This window comes from Choloepus didactylus, chromosome 18 (assembly GCF_015220235.1).
Source record: "Choloepus didactylus isolate mChoDid1 chromosome 18, mChoDid1.pri, whole genome shotgun sequence".
Taxonomy (NCBI): Eukaryota; Metazoa; Chordata; class Mammalia; order Pilosa; family Megalonychidae; genus Choloepus; species Choloepus didactylus.
In genome coordinates this window covers 48,180,926-48,205,224 of record NC_051324.1, presented here as the reverse complement: position 1 = coordinate 48,205,224, position 24,299 = coordinate 48,180,926, and the positions used below count along the sequence as shown (strand labels likewise).

General features: G+C 44.3%; 1 protein-coding gene and 1 pseudogene across 3 annotated transcripts in view; one reads left to right on the top strand and one right to left on the bottom strand.

Annotated features, from left to right (window-relative positions):
* Window positions 1-3,560: 3,560 nt before the first annotated feature.
* Window positions 3,561-4,446, top strand: LOC119514985 (annotated as a pseudogene).
* An 8,288-nt stretch (window positions 4,447-12,734) lies between these two features.
* SOCS7 (suppressor of cytokine signaling 7) overlaps window positions 12,735-24,299 on the bottom strand; it is a 44,363-nt gene continuing 32,798 nt past the window's right edge. For all 3 annotated transcript variants that reach the window (XM_037809046.1, XM_037809047.1, XM_037809048.1), the window contains 3 exons: window positions 22,271-22,406; window positions 21,723-21,873; window positions 12,735-18,663 (listed from right to left, as the gene is read on the bottom strand). In XM_037809046.1, the coding sequence (XP_037664974.1) occupies window positions 21,753-21,873; window positions 22,271-22,406 (257 nt within the window). In that variant the 3' untranslated portion in view covers window positions 12,735-18,663; window positions 21,723-21,752. The remainder of the gene's footprint in view (window positions 18,664-21,722; window positions 21,874-22,270; window positions 22,407-24,299) is intronic.

The following is a 24,299-nucleotide window of genomic DNA, read 5'->3' as shown; positions in this document are numbered from 1 at the left end:
ACCAGCACACCCAGAGCACCACAGGAAACGTCAAGCAGAGAGCCCTGGTGAAGAAGATGGGACAGCCCATTGTCTCTGTCAGAGCCCGGGGGCAGGGGGCCATGTGTTCAGCCCCTTGATCCCCCCTCTTTTCTATCAAGCGGCAACCCCAACAAGCTCCTGCTCTTTCTTTCCCTCGAGTATGCCGCCATTAAGGGAACGGGGCGGGGCCCAGCCTGGGGCTCTAATGTGTATTTTATTTTAGTCTTCTTGACAAGGTTGAAAGAAGACACGCTTGTCTCTTTATGAGTTTCTTGGGCAAAAACTTCCATTTAGGAGGTAGAAAGTAAATGTCCTAATCTGATCGGCTTGCATTTTCCAATCATCTCTTTGAGAGGCTTGAGTCACACTAGAGAGTGACAGACTGGGATTTAGTAGCACATTTAGGAGCAGTGGGGTCTCGGGTAAGTGTCCTTGAGTAAGTGTCCTCATGGCCCTGAGCTCCAGCTTCCTCATCTGCAAACCAGGAAAGAAAATAGCACTACCTCACAGGGTTGTTGAAAGATTAAATGAGAACGGGAGTTTTAAATGCTTGGTCCACTGACCAGTGCATAAATGACTGATTGATAAAAGTTAAGTGATTTCTACAAAGGGCTAAATGAATTCACTTGATGTTGATTATTGTTAACTTTAGTTCAGCAGGTGGTAATTTCTGGCTGACTTTGTCTCCAAATTTGGGGAGGCCACCCCCTGGCTACACAGTTCCTCCTTTGGGGGATGGTCCTCGCCTCCAGCCAGGCAGAGAAGAGACAGGATGAAGGGCAGTTTCCAGCCTGACGCAGGTCCCTTTGCCTCCGGAGCCTCCGTGGGGAGCAGGGAGAAGGTGGGAAAGGAGCTGAGAGCCACAGGGCAGGGCAGACACTCCTGGGCGCTGTGGGCCTGGGAAGGGAGGAGGCGGGTTACCCAGGAGGGAGTGGAAGGAGCTGAGCGCAAAGGGGGACGGCGGGCAGCCGGGCCCCACTCCTTCACCTGCTGCTCTGTGAACAAAGCCAAGAATGATGCAATCCTGGCCGGGTGCAGCTGAGGCTGCAAAGTCCTGGGAGAGGAAAAGTGGGTGTCTGGGTGGGAGGGTGGTGAGCAGCAGGGTGGAGGCAAAGGGCCGGTGCCCGCCAGACCCTGGATGCGCGGCCCAACATGTGGCTCTTTGGTGTGGCTCTTGGGGTCCTCCCAAAGCCCCTCACCCCAGGGCTAGACCCCTCCCCAAACAGAGCGGCCATATAAGCAGGAGTCAGACATGATGCAACTAGGACATCATTCCAAGCCGCCTCCTCAGAGGGGAGGGCACCTCCCTGCGGGGGCGGGAGTTCAGAAAGCCAGACGTGGAGTAGACGCCAAGGCCCCCCGAGGGCTCTTCACCAGCAGGCTCCGGGCTGCACGTCTCTGTCCCCCTCTCCTCTCATCTTGTGGATGAACTGGGCACTCACCTCCGGAGAAGGTGGGACTGCAAGCCTCAGGAGACCCCCTAACCCAGGACCTGCACAGAACAGACAGGTTGACACATAGTTACAGAATTAAATAGAACCCAAGGCAAACACCGAGATGGGTCCGGGCCTCCAGCGCCAGGAGGCCCTGGCACCTCCCCGGGGCAAGAATGCCATCAAGCCACGCGGGCGGAACAAAGGCTTCCCACACTCCCTCCGCCTGGAGGAAAGGGGTCTCGCCCCCCACACCAGGGCCGTATGGGGGATATATCACAGGCCACTCCCCGGGGGGCGGGGTGTCAAAAGGGGGCGGCAGAAGAGAAGCGAAGAAGCTCTGTTGAAGACTCCGCCTGGGTAGCCTGGCCCGGGGCCGCCACCAGGGGGCAGGAGAAGCCCGGCGACGCGCCCCGCTCCCCCGGCTCCTCCCGCCAACCCTCCGGGGCCTCCCCGCCCTGCAGCCTAGGGTGAAGGGGTTCCTGAAGTCATTGCGTTCTTCTGCCTTTGGGAAGTCAAAAAGCTCTCGGTCCGTCTCTTCATAAAACCTATAATAACAATAATAGGTATATTATTATTATTAGTGCCTGCTACTATTTACTGAGTGCTCAAGATGTACCAGGCAGTTGGCATTGCATTGTCTTATTTACTTTTCATGCATGAAAAAGATGAGGAAGCAAACTGAGAGGGAATAAAGAAACTGGCCCAAGATCACACAACTAGCAAGTGGTGGAGCCAGAACTCAAGCCCATCACCAATCCTGTGCCAAGCCCTCTATCAGGGCATTAACAAGTGGAGTGCGCGTGGGTGTCCGGAGGAGGCAAAGGACCCATCAGAGACCCTGAGAAGTTCTGTCCCCCATCCTTACCACTCCACCCCCAAAGCCCTCGAGATTCTAAGAGAGGGTCCTAGAGGCTGTGTGAGGTTTGAAAAAAGTAGCCCATGTGACTCCAGCTCACAAAGCCCCTGTCCTGGCTAGAAGGACTGCATCACACACCCTGTTACTTCTCCTCCAGACTCCACAATTCATTCTGGATCCTTCCCTCACCAGCATTGCTGAAAATCTTTCCCATGCAAATTCCCATTCCACTCTGCCCCTCCACCAACCTGGTTCTCCTGCCTCCACCTTCACATTTGGGCCCAAAGGGTCTGCCCCTACTGCCACCTCCCCTCCTGACCTACTCCACCATTTCTAGCAAACCCTCGGGGTAGGGGTGGGAATCTCTTCCTGCAATTCTGACTTATGGGGGTGGGGGCACAGCAGATGAGCAAGACACCAAGCCCACGCTCCTTGTGCAAGGAGAGTTTAACATGTCTTGAACCGGCCCTATGGCCACTTCTAAGTAGGGCATCCCATTCATATATCAGCCCCACATCCAGAAGAAAATAATGTCTATCTCTATTGCACCCTTCTTCAAAAACACCAGTGCCGGGAGATGACACCCAATGTGCAATGAAACTTCTTGAAATCATCAACTCTATCAATCTCTCACGCAGGACAGCTGCTGCCAAAGACTCTTCTGTCTCATTCCAAACCTTCCACACTCCTCCCAAAGCTCAGCCGTTACTGTCATGCTTATTTTTTTTCTCCCAGCATAAACCTAGTGTGGGGGATTGAATCATGTCCCCCACAAAGGGCATGTTCAGGTCCCAACCCCTGGTTCTGTGGATGTGAACCCATTTGTTAATAGGACCTTTGAAGATGTTATTACTTGAGGTGTGTCCAAAGTGAATGAGAGTGGGCCTTAATCCAATACGGCTGAAATTCTTATAAGCAAATGAAATTGAACACGGAGAGAGAAAGCCACGGGGAGGAGAAGAAGCTAGAAGTTAACGGAACCCAGGAGAAAAGGAAGACATTGCCGTGTGCACTGCCATGAGACAGAAAAGCCAAGGACCAAGCAAGGATTGCTGACAGCCAGCCCCAGAACGCCACAGTCTTTGGGTAGAAAGTATTGCCGTGCTGATGCTTCGATTTTGGACTTCTAGCCTCAAAATCGTGAGCCAGCTCTTCCGCCGCCATTTTAAATCCAGCTCCATACAACGCTCCTCTGCCGCTGCTACCAGGACTGAGTCTGCGCGCCAGCACCCCCTGCTGACAATTCTGCCACCCTGGAGGACATGACCGAGCACAGCAACAGAGAGGAATTCGCAGAGGGAGCCAAGAATCAGCAGGATGACGGGAAAATGTTTATTGGAGGCTTGAGCTGGGATACAAGCAAGAAAGATCTGACTGAATATTTGTCTCGATTTGGAGAGGTTGTAGACTGCACGATTATAACAGATCCAGTCATTGGAAGATCAAGAGGATTTTGATTTGTGCTTTTCAAAGATGCTGCTAGTGTTGATAAGGTTCTGGAACTGAAAGAACAGAAGCTGGATGGCAAATTGATAGACCCCAAAGGGCAAAGGCTTTAAAAGGGAAAGAAACCCCCAAAAAAGTTTTTGTGGGTGGATTGAGCCCAGATACTTCTAAAAAGCAAATAAAAGAATATTTTGGAGTATTTAGAGAGATCGAAAATATTGAACTTCCCATGGATACAAAAACAAATGAAAGAAGAGGATTTTGTTTTATCGCATATACAGATGAAGAGTCAGTAAAGAAATTATTAGAAAACAGATACCATCAAATTGGTTCTGAGAAGTGTGAAGTCGAAGTTACACAACCCAAAGAGGTATACAGGCAGCCACAGCAACAACAGAAAGGAGGAAGAGGAGCTGCAGCTGCCGGACGAGGTGGTACAAGGGGTCGAGGGCGAGGTCAGGGCCAAAACTGGAACCAAGGATTTAATAACTATTATGATCAAGGATATGGAAATTACGATAGTGCCTATGGTGGTGATCAGAACTGTACCGGCTGTGATGGATATGGGTATAACAATGGGAACTATGGATATGGACAGGGATATGCAGACTACAGTGGCCAACAGAGCACATATGGCAAGGCATCTTGGGGGGTGGCAATCACCAAAACAATTACCAGCCATACTAAAAGAGGACCTTGGAGGAAAGAGGAGGAAATGCTAAAGTATCAGGATGATGTTGAAGATTGGTCTTCTGTTAATCTAAGATGATTATTTTATAAAAGATTTTCTAATGTACAAGACACAATTGTCCAACTGTATATGGATGCCAATTAGTTTTCTTTGTTTATACTTTGTCCTTTGCTATGTGTGTTATGCCTCGGTGTGGATTTGTGTTTATACAAATTTTATTTGTATGATTTCTTGTTAAACCTCAAATAAATGCTTCCTTATGTTGCTTGTTAAAAAAAAATCATGTGCCAATAAATTTTGTTGTTTACATCAAAATACTCTACCACTGTAGGGTATTTGTTTTAGTAACCAGGAAATTGAGACACTTAGCTAGCCTTTGCTACTCTCCTTCCTGTCCCATTACACCTCAATCTGCAGAATAAAGGCTCAGAAAGACCAAGTTCCTTGGAAGGGGGCAGCAGGCAGGGGTAGAGTAGAAAAGCCAGAATTGACACCCCAAGAAATAAAGGTGGCTAATGAAAAAGGATGCCTGAGCTCTCTCTAAATGTAGGGTTTCTGGTTAAGTGAGAACTCAGCAGGGGGCAGTGGGTGATTCAGTGCATCTTTGGATCACTGGACAAAGCTTGCTGACCCCGGATGGGCAGTATCTTCCACCCAAAGGGCAGCAACAGCTTCTCATCCCCTCCCACATCACTGACACCAAGAGGAAGGGGTCCACATCCCACTTTTATACCCTCTTGAGTTACAGCTGTATCACTCCTACTCCAATCACAAAATTGTCAATCCCTTGAGAAAGTTCTGCTAAAAAATAAAAACAAACCTTACATCTGTGCAACAAAGTCATCGTGGGTGAAAGGTGAAAATCCAGGATCAGGTTGGGGCTGGCTGAGTAGAGGCAGAAGGAAACAAGGAGCACTCCTGGGATGAAGGCTGGTTGCCTCCTCCCTCCCTCGCCACCACTTTGAGCATAACTATGCAACTATGCCAGGCTGGGGGGTCGGGAGAGAGAGGTCACAGTTGCACAAGCTGGACAGATATATGAACAAATATTTTAACAGAGAAATGAGCCATTTGTTTGGCTGGGCATGGCTAGTGAAAACTCCATTGAGGTGACCCTGGAGCAAACCTTGAAGGATAAGCAGTTTTCCAGGCGGAAAGGACAACAGAGACAGTCCTCCAGGAAGAGGGAACAGCATGAGGGAAGGTAGAGTGGCAGAGGGATGCATGATCTGGGGACTTAAGGTTGCACATTTAGCCTGAGTGTGGCCTACATGGCAGGGGAAGGAGAAACAGCCCTGAAAGGCAGGGAAGGCAAGATGGCAGGGGGAAGACTGAAAGAGACATGGAAGATTTTAAACCAAGGAAGTGACACGAGCACATCTTTACTTCAGGAGGACTTTTAGAAGGACTAGAGAGGGGAAACAGGGAGCAAAGAAGACCAGTTGGGAAACTGTTGAAATTGTCAGGTCCAAAAAGGGGAATGTCGTGGGGTGTGTATGCGTGTGTGCGCGCGTGCACGCGCGCGTGCGTGCGCAGTTGTGCTGTTTATATATATTATGTCCCCCAGAAAAAGCCATATTCTTTAATGCATTCTTGTGGGGGCAGACGTATTAGTGTGGATTGAGTTGGAACCTATCGGTTCAGTGTCCATGGTGATGTGACCCACCCAACTGTAGGTGATAACTGATTGGATAATTCCCATGGACACGTGGCCCCACCCATTCAGCGTGGGCCTTGTTTAGTTTACTGGAGCACTATATAAGCTCAGACAGAAGGAGCTCAGAGTGAGCTGGAGCTGAGACAGACACTTTGAAGATGGCCGTTGGAAGCTGATGCAGACATTTTGGAGAACGCCATTTTGAAATGCGACCTTGGAGCAAGCAGACGCCAGCCACGTGCCTTCCCAGCTAACAGAGGTTTTCGGATACCAATGGCCTTTCTCTGGTGAAGGTATCCTTTGTTCATGGACACTTCATGGCCTTAAGACTGTAACTGTGTAACCAAATAAACCCCGTTTTATAAAAGCCAATCCATTTCTGGTGTTTTGCATTCCAGCACCATTAACAAACTAGAACAGCAGTAATATGGGAACTCTGCTTTCTGCAGGATTTCTCTGTAAACCTACAACTGCTCTAAAAAATAAAAAATTTTTAAAAGGAAATTTAAAAGCAGGGGAAGGCGACTCTCCTGGTTGCATCATCAATTATTCACTCCTAAGTTCATCCTAGACCATGTTTCTTCAATCTTGCCCTCTCCACTGACTCCTTATAAATAGTCACTGGTATCCCAGTTCATTAAATATGACTTGGTGGGGAACTTTTGTTATCCTGTTTCTCCTTTCTTTTGCTGCTGAGCTTTTCAGTGATCTATATTCACTGTCTCCAATGAGCCATCACACATGCTGCCTAAACTCCCTGAAATCTGGTTCTTGCCTTCTCCACTGTACTGAAAATTTGTGAGCCATTAAGAATTTCCTAATTGCCCAGTCAATGGCCCTTTATCTGTCCACATTTTCTTTGAACTTTCTATGTTATTTCTCTCTCGGGACCACCTCCTTCTGTGCCTGTTCTCCCCTCCCCTCCCTCTCTTGGCTTTCATATTACTCAAGTATCCAGAGTCTTCTCTTACCCCTTTGACTACTCTTTGTATATCTCTTTCAATAGCTCCTGCTTCTGGTTTCACTCCCTAAAAATGGATATTTCCAGTGGTTTAAACCTCTCTGATTCTATTACGTTATCTTATAGCGTCTTCCTATCCCCAGGGCTTCACTAATACATCAATGCAGACATTTCCCACTGTCTCTCTAATCCTCTGTCCAGCTCCAGTCTTGCATATCTAAATGCCTGGTGGTCCCTGCCCCCGAATATCCCCACTGTAACCTCAGATGCTGTTCTAGTTTGCTAATGCTGCGGAATGCAAAACACCAGAGATGGATTGGCTTTTATAAAAAGGGGGTTTATTTGGCTACACAGTTACAGTCTTAAGGCCATAAAGTATCCAAGGTAACACATCAGTAATTGGGTACCTTCACTGGAGGATGGCCAATGGCGTCTGGAAAACTTCTGTTAGCTGGGAAGGCACGTGGCTGGCGTCTGCTCCAAAGTTCTGGTTTCAAAGTGGCTTTCTCCGGGGACATTCCTCTCTAGCAAGCTTGCTCCTCTTCAAAACATCACTCACAGCTGCACTGAGTTCCATCTCTGAGTCAGCACGTTTATATGGCTCCACTGATCAAGGCCCACCCTGAATGGGTGGGGCCACACCTCCATGGGAGTATCCCACCAGAGTCACCACCCACAGCTGGGTGGGGCACATCTCCATGCAAACAACCTAATTCAAAGGTTCCAACTTAATCCCCACTATTCTGTCTGCCCCACAAGATTGCATCAAAGAATATGGCTTTTTCTGGGGGACATAATACATTCAAACCGGCACAGATGCTGAATGTGTAAACTATACAACTTGCATATTCATGTTTTTTTGATGATACTATCATTCTTCTAGTAACCCTGCTTGAAATTTTATGTTATATTTGACTCCTCCTTCAGCTGCTGTTTAAACAGAATCAAGTCCTATTAATTCTGTCTTTATAAACTCTTCTATATATGCTCTATTCTTTTACACTTCCGTTTTCATCACCTTAGTTCAGATTCTTTACACTATACTTATGAACTAATGAAACTGCCTCACATCCCAATTTACTAATCTCTCTTAAACACTGTAAAGATCTAAGATAACTCAAAGGAAAAAACTAAATTCATTTCTTTATACTCCTCTCACTACAGTATCTAATATTAAAGTGTGCTTGATAAAGAGCTGTTAATTTGATAAATGGGCTCCTTGAATGAAGAAGGGTGAAGAAATATACTTAAAAAAAAAAAAAACACCAAAAAACTGGTATCTGGACTTTTCTAGCATTTTTACAAATAGTATGGAAGTGAGAACACATACTGAAATCTCTAAGTTGATAAGTGATATTATACTTTTCTGACATGGAAAGATTGAATAAGAATCTCACACTGTCACATGAACTCACTGAAACCTGGCCAACAAGTTTCAAAATAAGCATTTAAAGAAATTGATTTAGAGAAAAATGATGCATAAAACATTCACTGTACAATGGGCCTGAAAGATCATTGTATTGTATTCCTAAAAGACAACAGCCCAATTTGCTTCAGGGACCAAGAAAGACAATAAAATGTTTTTGTTTTCTTAAAAAAAGGGCACGGGTAGGGTGGGGGAGGACATCAACCAGTTGCATCCCCCTACTCCATAATGTTGACACCTCTTTTCCACATGAAAAAGTAAGAATGGTCATTGCCCAAATATCCCTGAAGACTGAGAAAATGATCAAATGAGAGGGAGGAGTTGTAACAGAGAAGACAGAATTTAACAATTGATTATGACTGCTGAATCATTACATAGATATTTCTTGTTAGTCTCTGGAGTGTTAGAACAGCTGCAAGGAAATATGTGAAATTGTAGAATTGTAGCCCATACCATACTTTGAAATTTGCTCTGTAACTACTTGTTAAACTGTACTTTGAAATTTATCACTTTTCTGCATATACGTTATATTTCACAATAAAAATGTTGAAGTGTGGGGGGAGGGTGCTTAAACTAGAACATGATGGCAATAGAGGAGATGGATTGACATTTGGAAAGCATGGTGAAGTTGTAGCTTAAGTGAGGATCAGTGCATAGAATAAAATTGCACAATTAAAATTCCTCTTGGAAAATCTCTCAGGAAGGGTCTCCATTAGAAATCAGCGATAACTAGCCAGTGCCTCTCCAGAGCTGGAATCAACTCTGTGCCTTTGGCCAAGCAGTAGACAAAAATGATTGGTCTTCAGAATCCACGTGGCACAAATATGCACTAGAATCACTGGGCACAAGATGTTCACACTATGAGAGGCTGGAGAGAAACAAGGAAAACAGCAAATTCACTTTTCCCATCTCACCCTCAATCAGGGGGACACGTAATAGAATGGAGCGGGGATCTCCTGAATGATTATTATTTCCTCTGTGCTTAAAGTTGAATTCAAGTAAGTATGTGCAAGCAGAGGTGGGATGGAACAGCCTTGGCAACAGAGTAAAAATGGTAGTTGAAAGTAGGCAGGAAACTCAGGAGATGGAGTGGGTGATTCAGGATTTAGGGGTAAAGAAGGTGGGAGGGGGAAGTTTTATTCTGGGCCCATTATTTTCAAAAGGAGCCTTTCTTTTTGTGGCTTTATCCTGCAAGTCAGCGGGGACAATTAGCTATCTTTGCTAACAAATCATATGGTGAATCCTCACCAATTTGAATGATGCCAACTTAAAATGATGAAAACTAGTATGTCTACTTTCAAGAATATGCACAGTAACACTCAACTGATGGCGCTTGCTAGGTCCAGGCCCTGTCACGAAAAGCTCCCTTATGATCGGCAAGTTGTGTCCAAATGGTGGCTGTTAGAGCATTTGAAGAGCTGATTTTGAATTAAGTTTTTTCTCCTGTAATGTTCACATGCCACTGTTTGGTGAGCACTTTTTCTTCTAAAAGGGAAGAAACCTTTAATCAAATGCTAAAACTGTTCTAGAGTAGCTGTCAGAATTGATATGATATTGTTTCTTTGTGACTTGGGCCTATGCTTCGACAAGGAAACCAAGTGTGGATGAGCTAACTGGGACTAGCAGGGGTTTTAGAATACCTCCTTGAGGCACTTCTAATCAGTCTTATGAAAATGCAACTCCTAGATTGAGAGGCCGAGAATTAGGGGGTCATCTCACCCAGCAGAAGCTCATTCTGAGGATGCAGGCAATTCTCAGCAACGTGCCAAATTGGGAACTTGAGGGAGAACTGGATGGGAAAATGAAGAGGGGAGATTTAAATGGCTCTCAGTACGCAGTTGTCAGAGAAACATACCTAGTCCTTTTCTCTCCAAAAAAGCACAGCTCAAGGGGAAACGGGTTAGCAACGCAGCAGGAGAGATCAGGTTAAATTTATGAAGAACCTTGACTGCCAGCCTAGGTAAATACCAGGAATGATTACCAAGGTAAAATGTGAAATCTCCCTGGGTAGAGCCCCCAACCAGTACTCACACTGGCAAAAGGGCCCAGGCACTTGGCTGCAGAAAGCTCTCCGGAATTGTCTGCACTTCCTGGGGAAGGAGAAGACAGCTCTGAGCAATGAATGACCCTCAGCCTCAGGAATTTTCTAACATCTCTAATTCTGAGAAGCACAGGGGCTCCCCTGGTCCCTGGGAGTGGGTCTTTTAACCCTATTGGGGAGTGGGTCTTCTGACCCTATTGGGGAGTGGGGGGAGTCCTATGAGATGGGTAAGGGACTGAAAAACAGAAACCCAGATAACATGAAATAATTTCTAAACATTTTTATTTCAAATCTCTTTTCACCCCTCCCCAAAAAGACATGGGTTGGTACAGCAATCATAAAAAGGAGATACAAACACAAGAGTCAAATGTTTCCCGCACTGACGCTTAGAAAAAACCGGGAATTGTACATGGGGTTTCCAAACAGGACCTGCAGCAGCTACTAATGTCCCTTTATGAGAGTCAAACATGCCTATTAATACAGTATATACAGACACCCCATTCTGAAACTAATCTACAGGGACATCCCAACACCCACCCCCTCTATCCCCAGAAAAATACCAAAACACACCCAAAGTGCATTTGTTTTGTTTATATCAAAACATCTTTCCCTTTTCCCATCCCACCCTCAGACCCTCCCACCCAATTAAAGATTGGCCTGCAAGTCTATTTTAACCATTTAGTATTTTTTATAGTTTATGAAAATAAATTATACAGCAACTATTTAATAAATTAAGCACAAAAAGGAGAGTAAAGGAGGAAAACTAAATGGGAAGACAAAAGCCAGGCCACGCTTTGGCTTGGAGGGCAGGGGTGGCTAACGAGGACAGAAGTGGTTGCAGAGGTGTGGCTCCCCTTCAGGTGAAGAACAGGCAACCACCCTGAGCTCAGAACGACATCCCTCTTCATTGGGTTTCTTAAAAACAACCAAAAAATGTATCGCAGTGGCTGTGCCATACGCAGCACCAGTTTCAGCATTCCAACAACCAGCCTGCCCAGAGAGCAGTGCCCGAATTCTCCTTGTCCCTTGGAAAAGGTTCTGGGAATAACAGTGAGGGGCAGGTCCCAGCTCAAGGGAGCACCAGGGATGGAGTAGTCAGACCAGCCTTCCTGCGCCAGCGGGGCTGCTAGGGAGCTAAGCAGCAGTGCTGCACAGGGCTGTGCATTGATGAGTATCCTGAAATGTGATGGAGGGTGTCCTAAGTTTTCCTCACGCTCAATCTCTAGGAGAAACTACCATCGCAGTCCAGCTGCAATCATTCGCATCTTCCTGCTACGGCCGGCTGCTTTGCACCTGCCCCTCGATGCCTCTTGGCATTGTGGAGGAGAGGGTGGGAGAGGGGAAGGGAGCAGTTCCAGGGACCCTCTAAAACGAGATGAAATGGGAACGAAGGCTGTCGACAAACTCAGCAGGTAGGACTGGCTTCCTGGGAGGCAGATGGGAGTGAGAAGGGCAGAAGGCTTAGAGAGGACAGGAAGGAAACAGGAAGGAACTGGGCAACACCTGCCAGGAAGGTGAGAAGCAACAGAAGGGACAAAGACAATATGAAACCTGCATGTAAAGAAAGGTCTTTGCATGGCAGATTAGAGAATCAATATTTTAAACACAATTCATTACTCTATTTTAACTGCAGCACCCAAGTCCCCAGTGCCTCTGCCCCTATGGCCCAATCCCTATCTCACTCCTCTGAAGCCTTTTTGTCCCTTTTCTCAAGGCCTCCTGCAGGTTTGTACTGAGAATGAAGGTTCCAGTGTCAAAACAGGATATATCATGGGGGGACTGGAAGAGCTGACCTTGCCTTCTTGAGCTTTGTGGCCCAATAACTCCATAGCTATCATACTGGGGCGAGGGACTTTTCTTCCTTTTTTTAATTTAAAAAAAATTTTTTTTAAATAAAAAACTCTTTTTATCAAACTACAACCCAGAACCCATGAATCTTGAAGACGATTGTATAAAAATGTAGCTTATGAGGGGTGACAATGTGATTGGGAAAGACTTATGGACCACACTCTCCTTTGTCTAGTTTATGGATGGATGAGTAGAAAAATGGGGGAAGGAAAAAAAAAAAAAAACAAACAAAGGCACCAGTGTTCTTTTTTTTACTTTAATTGCTCTTTTTCACTTTAATTATTATTCTTGTTATTTTTGTGTGTGTGGTAATGAAGGTGTCAGGGATTGATTTTGGTGATGAATGTCAACTATGGAATGGTACTGTGAACAATCGAATGTACGATTTGTTTTGTATGACTGCGTGGTATGTGAATATATCTCAATAAAATGAATTTAAAAAAAAATTAAGGGGATTAAGATAAAAAAGAATTTTATTGTCTTCAGCTTCAAGATGGTCACAGTTGCTAAGCAGAGGATTCAAAAGATTTCCTTAAGATTGGGGCTTTCCTTATGAAATTGTAAGATCTGACTGCCTCATCTCCTTACTGCACTGACAAAAGGGACAGATTAGAGATCTAATAAAAAGACCAACTGTTTCATTTAAGAATGTTTAATGGCTGGGGATTTAAAATCTTTATCTTCAATTATTTCCATTATGAAGACTTTCAAAAATAAATATTTGAAAATCTATAGAAAAAACTGAAATAGTTTTCCCAAGTTAAAACAAAAATGGAAAGCCTCAATCAGAATATGTGAGTGTGTGTTATTTTTAAAAAATCTCCTTCAGATCAGAAAGGTAATATAGTTCTGTTGTCAAAAAACCAGGCTCTTATCCCTTTGGCCTTTACCTTTCAAACCTGAAATGTTGCAAATTGATTTTGAAATGGGAAGCCCTGCTAATGTCAGTCAAATGCTTACCCTGGAAATTGTTGCCATTTCAAATAGAAAAGCTTCTCAAGGCTTTCTTCTGATTCAGCAGCAGCCTGCTTAGCATTAAGAAAGGGCAAGCCAGACTCCAGAGTCGGGTAATTATGGCTGAGCTTTGGATATTCTCTTTGGGAGATAACGAGGTCGGGTCTTCCCATATTACAAGATGCCAGGAAGAGCTTGCTGGCTGTCTGTGCCCTGCATTTTGAAAGTCGTTCAGCTTGGAACGCTTTTGAAGCATCAAGAAAATGTACAACCCTTGCCAAATAGAAATGGCTTTAAAAAGAACCTGTCCGGGAATATGACTCCCAGTAAAGGATCTCAAAGATCATTGAGCAGGAGGCGGTAGTAATCATTCATGATCACAAAGATGCTCTCTAACTCAGAGAAAACATTTGTACCAAAGAAGCAGCTAAAGCATTTTGTGTATCTGGATGTAAATGGCTTCCCAAAGTAATAGAATCAGAATTTTTATAACTAGTTATAATTAAGTTTCTAGCACCCTCATTTTACTTTTGTTTTAAATTCAGGTTTGTTGAGGTATAATTCACCCTTTTTAATGTACAATTCCATGTATTCTGACACATATAGTGACTGCAATCAAGATAAAGAATGTATCCATCACCACAAGAGTTCTCTTATGCCTTTTTGTAATTGAGTCTTGTGGTAGACTGAATTATGTACCCCAATTTAGACATGTTCTTAAACTACATTCCTTTGGGTTTGAACCCACTGTAGATAGGACCTCTTGAAGATGTTATTTTAAATTAAGGTGTGACCCAACTGAATGAAGGTGGGTCTTAATCCTGATCACTAGAGGCCTTATAAAGAGAGAGAAACCAGCAGGCAGAGTCAGAGAAAGCCACATGGAGAAGCTGGAAGCCAGAAATCAGCGAAACCCAGAAGACAAAGGAAAGGCCATCATCATGTGACAAGAGATAGGAATACAAGCCAAGAAACCCCAAAGACCGCTGGCAGTCAGCACCAGAACATTACAGACTTTGGGGAGAAAGAATTACTTTGCTGATGCCTTGATTTTGGACTTCTCTTAGCCTTAAAACTGAGAGCCAATAAGTTCCTGATGCTTAAGCCAACCCACTGTTTGGTATTTGTCATAACAGCCTGGCAAACTAAGACAATCTCCTTCCCCTACCTCCAGCTCCTGGCAATCACTGATCTGTTTTCTGTCCCAATAGTTTTGCCTTTTCCAGAATGTCATATAAATAGAATCATACAGTTTTGTAGTCAAAAAAAAAAAAAAAAGGTTTTACTCCCCAGGAGCAAATAAATCATTTTGAACTACTGATAAACACTGCTGCAGTGAAAAGAAAGATGGCTACATGTATGCAATAGCACAAATTCAGTGTAAGAACAGTTGTGTTGACAATTAGAGATAAAAATCACTTATCCATTCCCCTCTTTCCCACGAACCAAACCAAGAGGATTCCCATAGGGAAAATGTCTAACTCAAAAGCTCCTCTCTTAGGGACAGGGGGCATGTCATTCTCTTAAAAGTGGAAATCAAATGTCAGGTCTCTCCCCATTGGAGATTCTCTCAACACCTCAACTGGTGGCAAAACTTTTGCAAATGAATACAGACAGACAGACAGACAGACGCATACACACAACTTTTAAACCTTACAGTGGCCAGAGAGCTGAATCCCAGAGCCCAGACCTCCACCTTCAAAGCTCAGAGCTAAGGGAGCAGCAGCAGGGAAGGGAAGGAACCTGAGGAAAAAGTTCCTCCTCTCTCTACTTCTTGCAGGGACCAGAGGGCTTCAACCAAGCCAGGGGTGAAAAGGCTGGCACCCCAGGGCATTTCTGGCTCTACTCTAGTTTCTCACACCTGGCTCGGAATTCTGGCCACTCCCCAATCCCCAATTCTTCTCAGAAGTGGACTGTAGGGAAGTTTGCAGCTATCTTCATATCATTTCTAGCCTTAATAAGGGGCTTACAAATTCAGCCCAACTGAAAAGTAGGCGAGAAGGAAGGAGGCAGTTGCCTGCCAAGCCTTCCTCTCAGGAGGGTGGGGGCTGCAGTCCACGGCTCTCGCTCCAGAGTGTTACATTCAATACAGCTAGGCACAGGCAGGTAATCAGGCCCAGGAATCGCCAGTGGTCCCAAACTCCCTACGAGCCAGGCGTCACCCACTTAAAAGCCCCCATCCTCCCTACTCCTGTGCTCCCCACCACAGCCCACATTTCAAGTAATTGTAAGTTGTAGCAGTAGTTGTCACTAGCTCACATTGGTCCATGCCTGTCCTGAGGAAGGTTACAGCAGATCAATCATAAACAAATAAGGGTTACATGGGCAGGGTCCCTCTACTGGCAGCCTGAGGGTACTACGTCACCACCCGACAACTGAGAAATGGTAGGTTCCTAGAAGTAAGAACCTTTTCCAATTCATGACTCGAAAATACAACAACAAAAAAGGAGTAAGTTCCCTCTGTGGACTGCATTTCAATTAGCACCACACAACACTAGCAAAGAAAGGGGCAGGGAGTCCCAGATAGGGAAGATGGGGCCGATGAGAGGGCCAGCTGCACCTCCCCCCCGCCGGCTCTGTCTATTCGCTTCCACCATGCCAGGCACCTCAGCCTCCTCATTTCCTCACCTGCTCCACACATGGCCGCCCACATAGGAACCGAGCACAGATGCCTGATAGACTGTCTCCTCTTGCACTACCACTTTGCAGCCCACTCTGTTGACAAGTAATTAGGCTAGAGCCTGGGCTCTGACTAAAACAGTCAGATCATGGATACAATTAAACACCATCCTTCCCTGGAGAAGAAAGAAGGTGGATGGCGAGGCTGGGTCATGCCGCCTCAGCTGGTTTGGTTTTGTACCTGAGTGTATGAATTCTTCCAGGGAAACGGCCAGTCCTGTGGCACAGAGGCTCCACGTCCCTCACATAGCCTGCGCTGGCAACAGCGAGGTCCTTGGTGATGGGCAGGAACCCTGATTGTGGCTTTGGGATCCACCTGACCATCTCAAGCCCTTCAGCATTCAGACCTGCCTAATGACCAGAAGTTTCAGTCTTGATGACTGCACCGAGAAAGGGTTCTTCAACGGCGCTGCTCTAACTCAGGGCTAGGTACTGTTGGGTACAGGCCACGCGGATTTCCGCTTCCACACTTCTGTTCACGCATTTCTCATCTCACTGTCCTGCCTTAGCTGACCTATCCAAATGTTATCCACGCTTTAAGATCCAAATGTCATCATCACAAAGACTTCCCAGACCATCTGGAGTACCCCGATCGTATCCACTCTCACCTTCAAGACAGTTCTTGATTCTCTGCCACACTGAATCGTTCTCCAATTGCTGCATGTGTGGCAGTCACCTAAAAGCTCCCTTAAGCCAGGTATCACATCTGCTATCTCTTGTATATATATATACAGTACCTATCCCACAGCCAGGCAAACAAACACTAAAAAATAATTTTTAAAAATGGCCCATCAGCCACTCAGGATCTCAATGGATTCCAGACTTCAGGCTGCAGGTAGAGTGACATGTTCCATAAGATGGCAAGTTATCTGCAGCCTCAAGCAGCAAGACGCACAGGTTAAGCCAATTTCTGGGATCACAATCTTAATTCCACTGCCATAGAAGGCAAGCAGAGAAGAGATACTTCCTGACAGGCCACCACTTTGCAGCCAGGACTGATGCAGGTCTCCCCCCTTTTAAGATACAAGGAGGAAGCCTGGTCACGCCACACAGGGTATGAGGCAGAGGGCCAACACTTCCAGATGAGGCAGTCCCATAAACCACCATGATACTGGGGTCTTACCCCAAACCACCAGGAAACCAGAAACCTGACCATACTGTTTATCTCATGGGATGAGGCAGATACAAGCACAGAGCAATCAAAAAAGGCAGTCTCATGGAACATTTACTGCAAAAGAGTAATAAAGACCAAACAGCTAGATTTTCACATGTCAATAGCCACCCTCTCCCCAGAGTAACTCTACAGGAAAGCAAACTCAAATGTTTTATGATTTGGCAATTGCCAGCTTAAGAAAAAATTAAAGACCATTGAAAAGCATTGGCGTTTTCCTCTCTCCTCCTCCATTTCCACTTGGAAGATATGCAACTCCCAAATCAGCATCTGACAGACTTCTCAATGAATGGAGGGCAAACAGGATCTGATTTAGGAAATGTCTGGGTTGCTAGAAACAAGGAAAATAAAGAAGCCCTTACTCCCTCCTATCCCAGATGTGGGACAACAGTGATAAATCTAAAAGCAGGAAAGGCAATGCTCTCCTCCTCTCTAAGGAGATCCCTTTGAGGCTGAGACACAGAGAGACTTCTCTAGGAAGGGCACAGCTACAGTAGCTTCATTTCTGACACACCTGTGGAGGTAACACTGACTCTCAAGTCGTGGGTACAGTTTGCCCTTGGGAATCCGGAAGTATGTTCCAGGAACCTCAGCAGCCCATGACTGCAGTTCTGAACTGCTTGGGTGATGAGAAAATCCACTGCCTTGACCGCTGGCAGAAGCAACAGGGACAATGTCACCATGACCAGAGTGAAATGTGGTTACCGCAACGGGGGAAGGGTTAGGGCGGGGGGAGAATAGGGCTAATTTGCGGTCACAGAGTTCAGGAGTTAAGTAAAACAAACCCAACACAGCTTCTATGAGAGGGGATTCTGAAATCAGGTTCCTAACCCTTAAAAAGAGGTTGTGAGAGGAGTCTCTGCTTCTCCCAGCAAAGGCCATTTGCCTGTTGTGCCCACGCATTTTCTCTTCAAGACTACCCCACTCCTTTCTTTCCTGTTTCTACTGAAGCTACTTGTAGAGAAGCAGATTCTCAACCCTCAGAAATTCCCAATCTTGTTTTGCACTGCTCTGACCCCTTTTCCTCTCTCTTCCAGGTCCATGGTGAAGACTCTAACCTGCCTTTGGCACCAGCTGAATGACTGTAACTCACAATGCCTTCTCCTTCCCTTCTCTCCTTCCAACCTGCTCATCTCTCACACCACTTTCAACACAATAACCACAAACCCAAGCTGCCTTTAAAATGAGTTTTCCACACCAAGAAATGGAAATATCAAAAATAAAACTTCTGCAAAACAAACAGTGTAGAGACATCTTCCAGTTTTCCAAGGAGCTAATTCAGTTCCAGGATACCACAGGGGCTCTGAAAGATGGAGCCCCCACTCAGAGAATATGGTTATGTGCTTCTTCCGAGCCCCAGGGTTGCAGAAGGGAACCAAAGTCTTTGCGCAGAGAATCCCAATGCTTCCTTTTCTCTCTCGTTTCTCCTCTTTTTGTGGTAGCTTCATTTGGTTCTTCAAAACTAGAGCCAAATGCCTAGGTACAAAAGGAAGAAAAATTACAATGGTTCAAAAGAGTAGAGCCAAAACAATGAACAGCCTGGCCCCTAGAGATGGAGGCATTACAGCTCCAAAGGAGATCAGAGCCCGGACAGCCAAATGCTTCCACAAACACTGGCTGAATGGGGGTGTAGTACTGGCCTCTGTCAGGAGGGGGCCTGAGCAGCCCATGACTCGGATGCCAATAACAGATACATACTACTGCACTGCCTGATTTCTCTCTTCCTCTTTCCCTTAACTTTTTTTTCCTTTTTTTGACTTATTTTCTTATTGTAGAACATAACATATATACATAGAAGTGGTAATTTTCCAAGTGAAATTTAACAAGTAGTTAGCAAATTTCAAAGATTATAGGTTACAGTTCCACATTTTCTGTTATTTCCTTAATGTGAAATATAACATATATATAAATATCTTTCAAAGTATGATTTAACAAATAGTTATATAGGAAATTTCCAAAGTTGTTATGAGTTATAACACCATAGTTGCAGTTATTTCCTTACTGTGAAATATAACAGATATAAACAAAGGTGATAGCTTTCAAATTACAATATAACAAATTTCAAAGGATGCTATGTATTATAGTTCCACCATTTCAATTCTTTCTAGCTAATCTAATACCCTAGAAAGTAAGAAAAAGAAAATTATATAGAGATTCAGTATTCATAATCCTTTGTTAAATTCCATCTTGTCTGTTGCTACCCCTTCCTCTAGTTTAAACACTTTCCTGAACTTCGGGGATGTCTAGGCAGTGACCACCGTAACTTGTTTATGTTTTTCACATTATGGGAAAGGGGGACACATCTGTTTGATGTTCTTGAAGAGGCTATTGCCTCTGGGTTTTGGGACTTAGCTGGCATAGGAGTTCTCTGAAGGATTTAAGTTTCTGAAGAATAAACTTGGTGAGTAAAACTTTTTATAGAGTCTCAGGTCTCTTCATTCTTAACAGTATTTTTTATCTGCTTCACTCTGGCTAGTTTTTATTGCTATGTCTTGAGTTCACCAAGCTTTTTTTTTTTGGTATCATTTTTTATTGTAGAATGTAACATATATACATAAAAGTGATAATTTTCCAAGTGCAATTTAACAAGCAGTTAGCAAATTTCAAACAATAGTATAAGTTACAATTCCACAGTTTCAGTTATTTCCTTTTTATGAAACATAACATACATACAAAAAGGTACTATCTTCCAAAGCATGATTTAACTAGTAGATAAATAGCTCGGCACTATTCCCAATGCACATTGGGATATAGGTATCTGCTGAATGAATGAGGAATAGGGGAACCCAATAGCTCCTGAAGAAAACCATTCCATTTTTGGACCTCTCTATTAAAAACGTTCTTCTACAGTAGGACTGAAATCTAACTTCTTTTAACTTACATCCATTTTGGTCCTTGTCCTGGCCCCTGGAACCACACTGAATAAATTTAATCCCTCTTCATTAGGGTATTCCATCAAATAACTCTTTCAACTATCAAGCCCTTACACCCTCAAACCTCTATGCTCCAGTTTATTTGGATTTCTATTCCCTTCATTTATTCCCCACATGAGGAAATTCAGAGCCCTGCATCATCCTGATGCCTTCTTCTGAGTGTTCCTGTAGGTTCCTCCTAGGGCAAAGCACCCAAAGTAGCAGTGCTCTAACAGAGGGATTCTAATTATTCCTCAAGGGTGTGGTCAGGTAGGTGGACCTCCCTTGATCCCTTCTGTCTTCCTACTCTAATCTCTACTATAAGCCACCAAGCAGAAAAATCCTCGTAGTCATTATAGCACTTAAATGTTTTAGGAGTCACTTCCAAGGGCATGCAATTTGCATATAACTGAAGATATGGTTAAGAGATTGTGCCATCAGTCCAGGATCCTTTAAGTTAAAACTCTGCAGCCTCCCAGAGTTACCATTGCTTGATCTCTCTTCTTCATTCTTCTCCCCTTATTAATCCTTATCAGCCTGGCTCCATGCCTTCACCCAGAGCTAGTAGGAGACACAAAGCTAGGTTCACCTTAGCCATGACTAAAGAAAAAACATGAAACATAAACACTTTCTTCCATTATGAAGACTACAGAGAGGGGGGAGAGATTAAAGCCCCTCTTTCATTTTAGCCACTGCTCCCATGGGTTTCCCACCTTATGTTTTTTGTATGGAGGATGGGAAGAGAAAAGGTTAGAAGAGAAGCAGAAGTACTCAGTACTTAAGAGCAACATCCAGACTAAGCAGAAAGATGGAAACTACACTCTGGCAGCCCATCACTAGAATGTGAGATCTTGCACGTGACCAGCACAATCAGAATCACAGTTCTCTGGTAATTCCGCTCCCTACTTGCCTCTATCTTTCAATAAGCACTTTAATGCAATTTAAAAGACTAACACTTCAACTGTACATACTAGAATTCTAAGGTATTTTATGGGAAAAGAAATGAGAAATCAGTTAACGTAGCGATGGGAAAACAGCTTCTTCAATAAATGAACTCTTTGGTTAATTCATTTATTCTCTTGAACAATTTACTTTTTAGTGGCCCAAATGGAACTCTAAGTAGAAATGTGAGCCGTTTTACCTCGTCTCCATATTCTGAGCTGTGGGATATGATGGCACTTTCACTGACATGTATATCCACTGCAATTAAAAGCATATTTGTTTTCCCTTTGATGAAGTTTTCTCCCCCTTGGGTTTCCTGTTTGCTATATCATTTGTGCAGTATCAGGGAGATCAGCCAAAGAAAGTACGAGAGAAGGCTGCACACTCTGCTACACTTGTGTGTCCTCCTCACTGATATTCAGTGATTAGCTTGTACATTGTTTGGTAAATATTCTTTAAGCCTCTCATGTTTGTCTGTTCTTCTCCCAATGAGGCCAAGTACCTGACTATTTTAATCATATTTCTCCTCTATGGGCAGATGCCTGGATCAGGGATATTAACAGGGAAGGAGTGTGTGTGTGTGTGTGTGTGTGTGTGTGTGTGTGTGTGTGTGTGAGTTAATGCATGATAATAACTGCCCAGGAACAGACTTGGCCTGACAATGAGGCACAGAGCTCATACCCTTCGTAGAAAACAGCAGGGGGCCCCTCGCTACGTGGAAGATTCCACCTCTTGCTTCTGTTTGGAAATGAGCTGCGCTTCCTTTAGAGACAGGTATACCTCTTCCTGAGGATCATAGTAGTAGAACTTTCGGATATAAGAGATCAGAGGTCTGTGAAAAACAAACAAGAGGGACACACAAAATGTTATTTATAGATTACAACCCTTCCTTCTTCAATCCCTATATGGTTGAGACTATACCAAAGACTCTTTTGCTGACCCAACAAAATTACCATTTTCTTACTTAAAATTCTATCTCCCACACTCTTATCACTTCCACTCCACTCTTCATAGAGACTGCAGAAGGGAGGCCAACACAAACACCTTCCTCCCTTCTGACTGCAATGTGACAATTCTAGAGTTAGGTGCTAAGACACAATGGAAGTGAAAGGATGATGATGCTTGTGAATGTTTTATGCCAGGCTCAGCCTTTGCAATTATCTCACAGGCTTCACTAACATTTGTAACTAAGCCCCCTTCCTGCCCCAACCCTAATGACCCCATTGTACTTAGGCAGTGGGAGATCCGGGATGTGATCTATCCGGACAAGCTGTCGGATCCGGAATCTGCAAAGGTGCTGGAGGGATTTGACATTGCTGAATCGGGACACTGGATAGAGCAGCTGGACCGGAGTTGGTGGTAGTCCTTCAAGAATGAAAATGAAGGGACATAAGTCAGAGAGAACAATGCAGTTAGCTATAACTTTTCTTATGAAGAGAACCCAGAGAGGGGAAATGGGCTTCTTTATAGTTTCATCTATCTGTTCTGTGCAAAAGCTCCTTTCCACAAAGAACTATTGATTTCCATTTGCAAAAGCATCACTACCATATTTCACATCCAAGGGATTCTATTCTCCCCTGCAAACGGCCTCCTGAGCATCACTCTTAATACTTGTCTCAGTTCCTCAGAAGAGCCCAGTGAACAATGTGGAGCTGGAGACTCTGCTTGGAGCCAAGTGGCCAGTTCCAGGACTGAGGTTCTTAGGGAAGGACAAGAATCAAAGGCATCCCTGTTGGGATTGGGAGACACCTGTTCTGCACACGCAGCAAAATCTTGAGTGTGAGGACTCTAGGAAAGGGTAAGAGTGGGAAAGTTCAGAGGAATCCCCACCAAATTCCAAAAGAGAGACTGGTGAGTAGAAGGCAACAGCTGGGTCAAAGTTTACAAGCCCATCACCCCTCCCATTCACTTCAGGCCTGAGCAACCAGGTTTAGCCAACTCTTATATTCCTCTTCCTGCTTCTGAAATGTTAGGCTGGGTTACAGGAATAGACAAAAGGATAATGCTTTTAAAAGAAAAGCAACTGCAAAGGAGAGGCTAGGCCTCCCTATGGTTGTGCCTAAGAGCCTCCTCCCGAATGCCTCTTTGTTGCTCAGATGTGGCCCTGTCTCTCTAGCTAAGCCAACTTGAAAGGTGAAATCACTGCCCTCCCCCCTACGTGGGATCAGACACCCAGGGGAGTGAATCTCCCTGGCAACGTGGAATATGACTCCCGGGGAGGAATGTAGACCTGGCATCGTGGGACGGAGAACATCTTCTTGACCAAAAGGGGGATATGAAAGGAAATGAAATAAGCTTCAGTGGCAGAGAGAATCCAAAAGGAGCTGAGAGGTCACTCTGGTGGGCACTCTTACGCACACTTTAGACAACCCTTTTTAGGTTCTAAAGAATTGGGGTAGCTGGTGGTGGATACCTGAAACTATCAAACTACAACCCAGAACCCATGAATCTCGAAGACAGTTGTATAAAAATGTAGCTTATGAGGGGTGACAAGGGGATTGGGAAAGCCATAAGGACCACACTCCACTTTGTCTAGTTTATGGATGGATGAGTAGAAAAATAGGAGAAGGAAACAAACAGACAAAGGTACCCAGTGTTCTTTTTTACTTCAATTGCTCTTTTTCACTCTAATTATTATTCTTGTTATTCTTGTGTGTGTGCTAATGAAGGTGTCAGGGATTGATTTGGGTGATGAATGTACAACTATGTAATGGTACTGTGAACAATCGAAAATACGATTTGTTTTGTATGACTTCGTGGTATATGAATATATCTCAATAAAATGAAGATTAAAAAAAAAAAAAAAAAAAAAAAAAAAGACATAATGCTGAGCAAAATAAGCCAGGCACAAAAAGAGACATATTGTATGTTACCACTAATGTGAATTCTGTGAAAAATGTACAATGTTTTATACTGTAGAATGTAGGGGACCTAGAGATACCAATTAGTGGAGGGGGAATGATAATCTAATAAGAACAGATAAACCATGGAGGGTAATCTCAATGTTATGGGAATGCTCAGGAATGATTATGGTTTGTAAACTTTCTTGGATATAGTAAGATCATGTTGGAAGCAATAGAGTTATTTTAGGTTTTTTTTTTCTCTTATTCCTTTGTTTTCTTAGGGGTTGTTAATTTTCTTGGGGTATGGTAGGAACATGTTGGAAGCAATGTAGTTATTTTAGATTATTTGTTTTTCTTACTCCTTTGTTTGGACATGGTTTATTAATTTTCTTGGGGTATGGTAGGAACATATTGG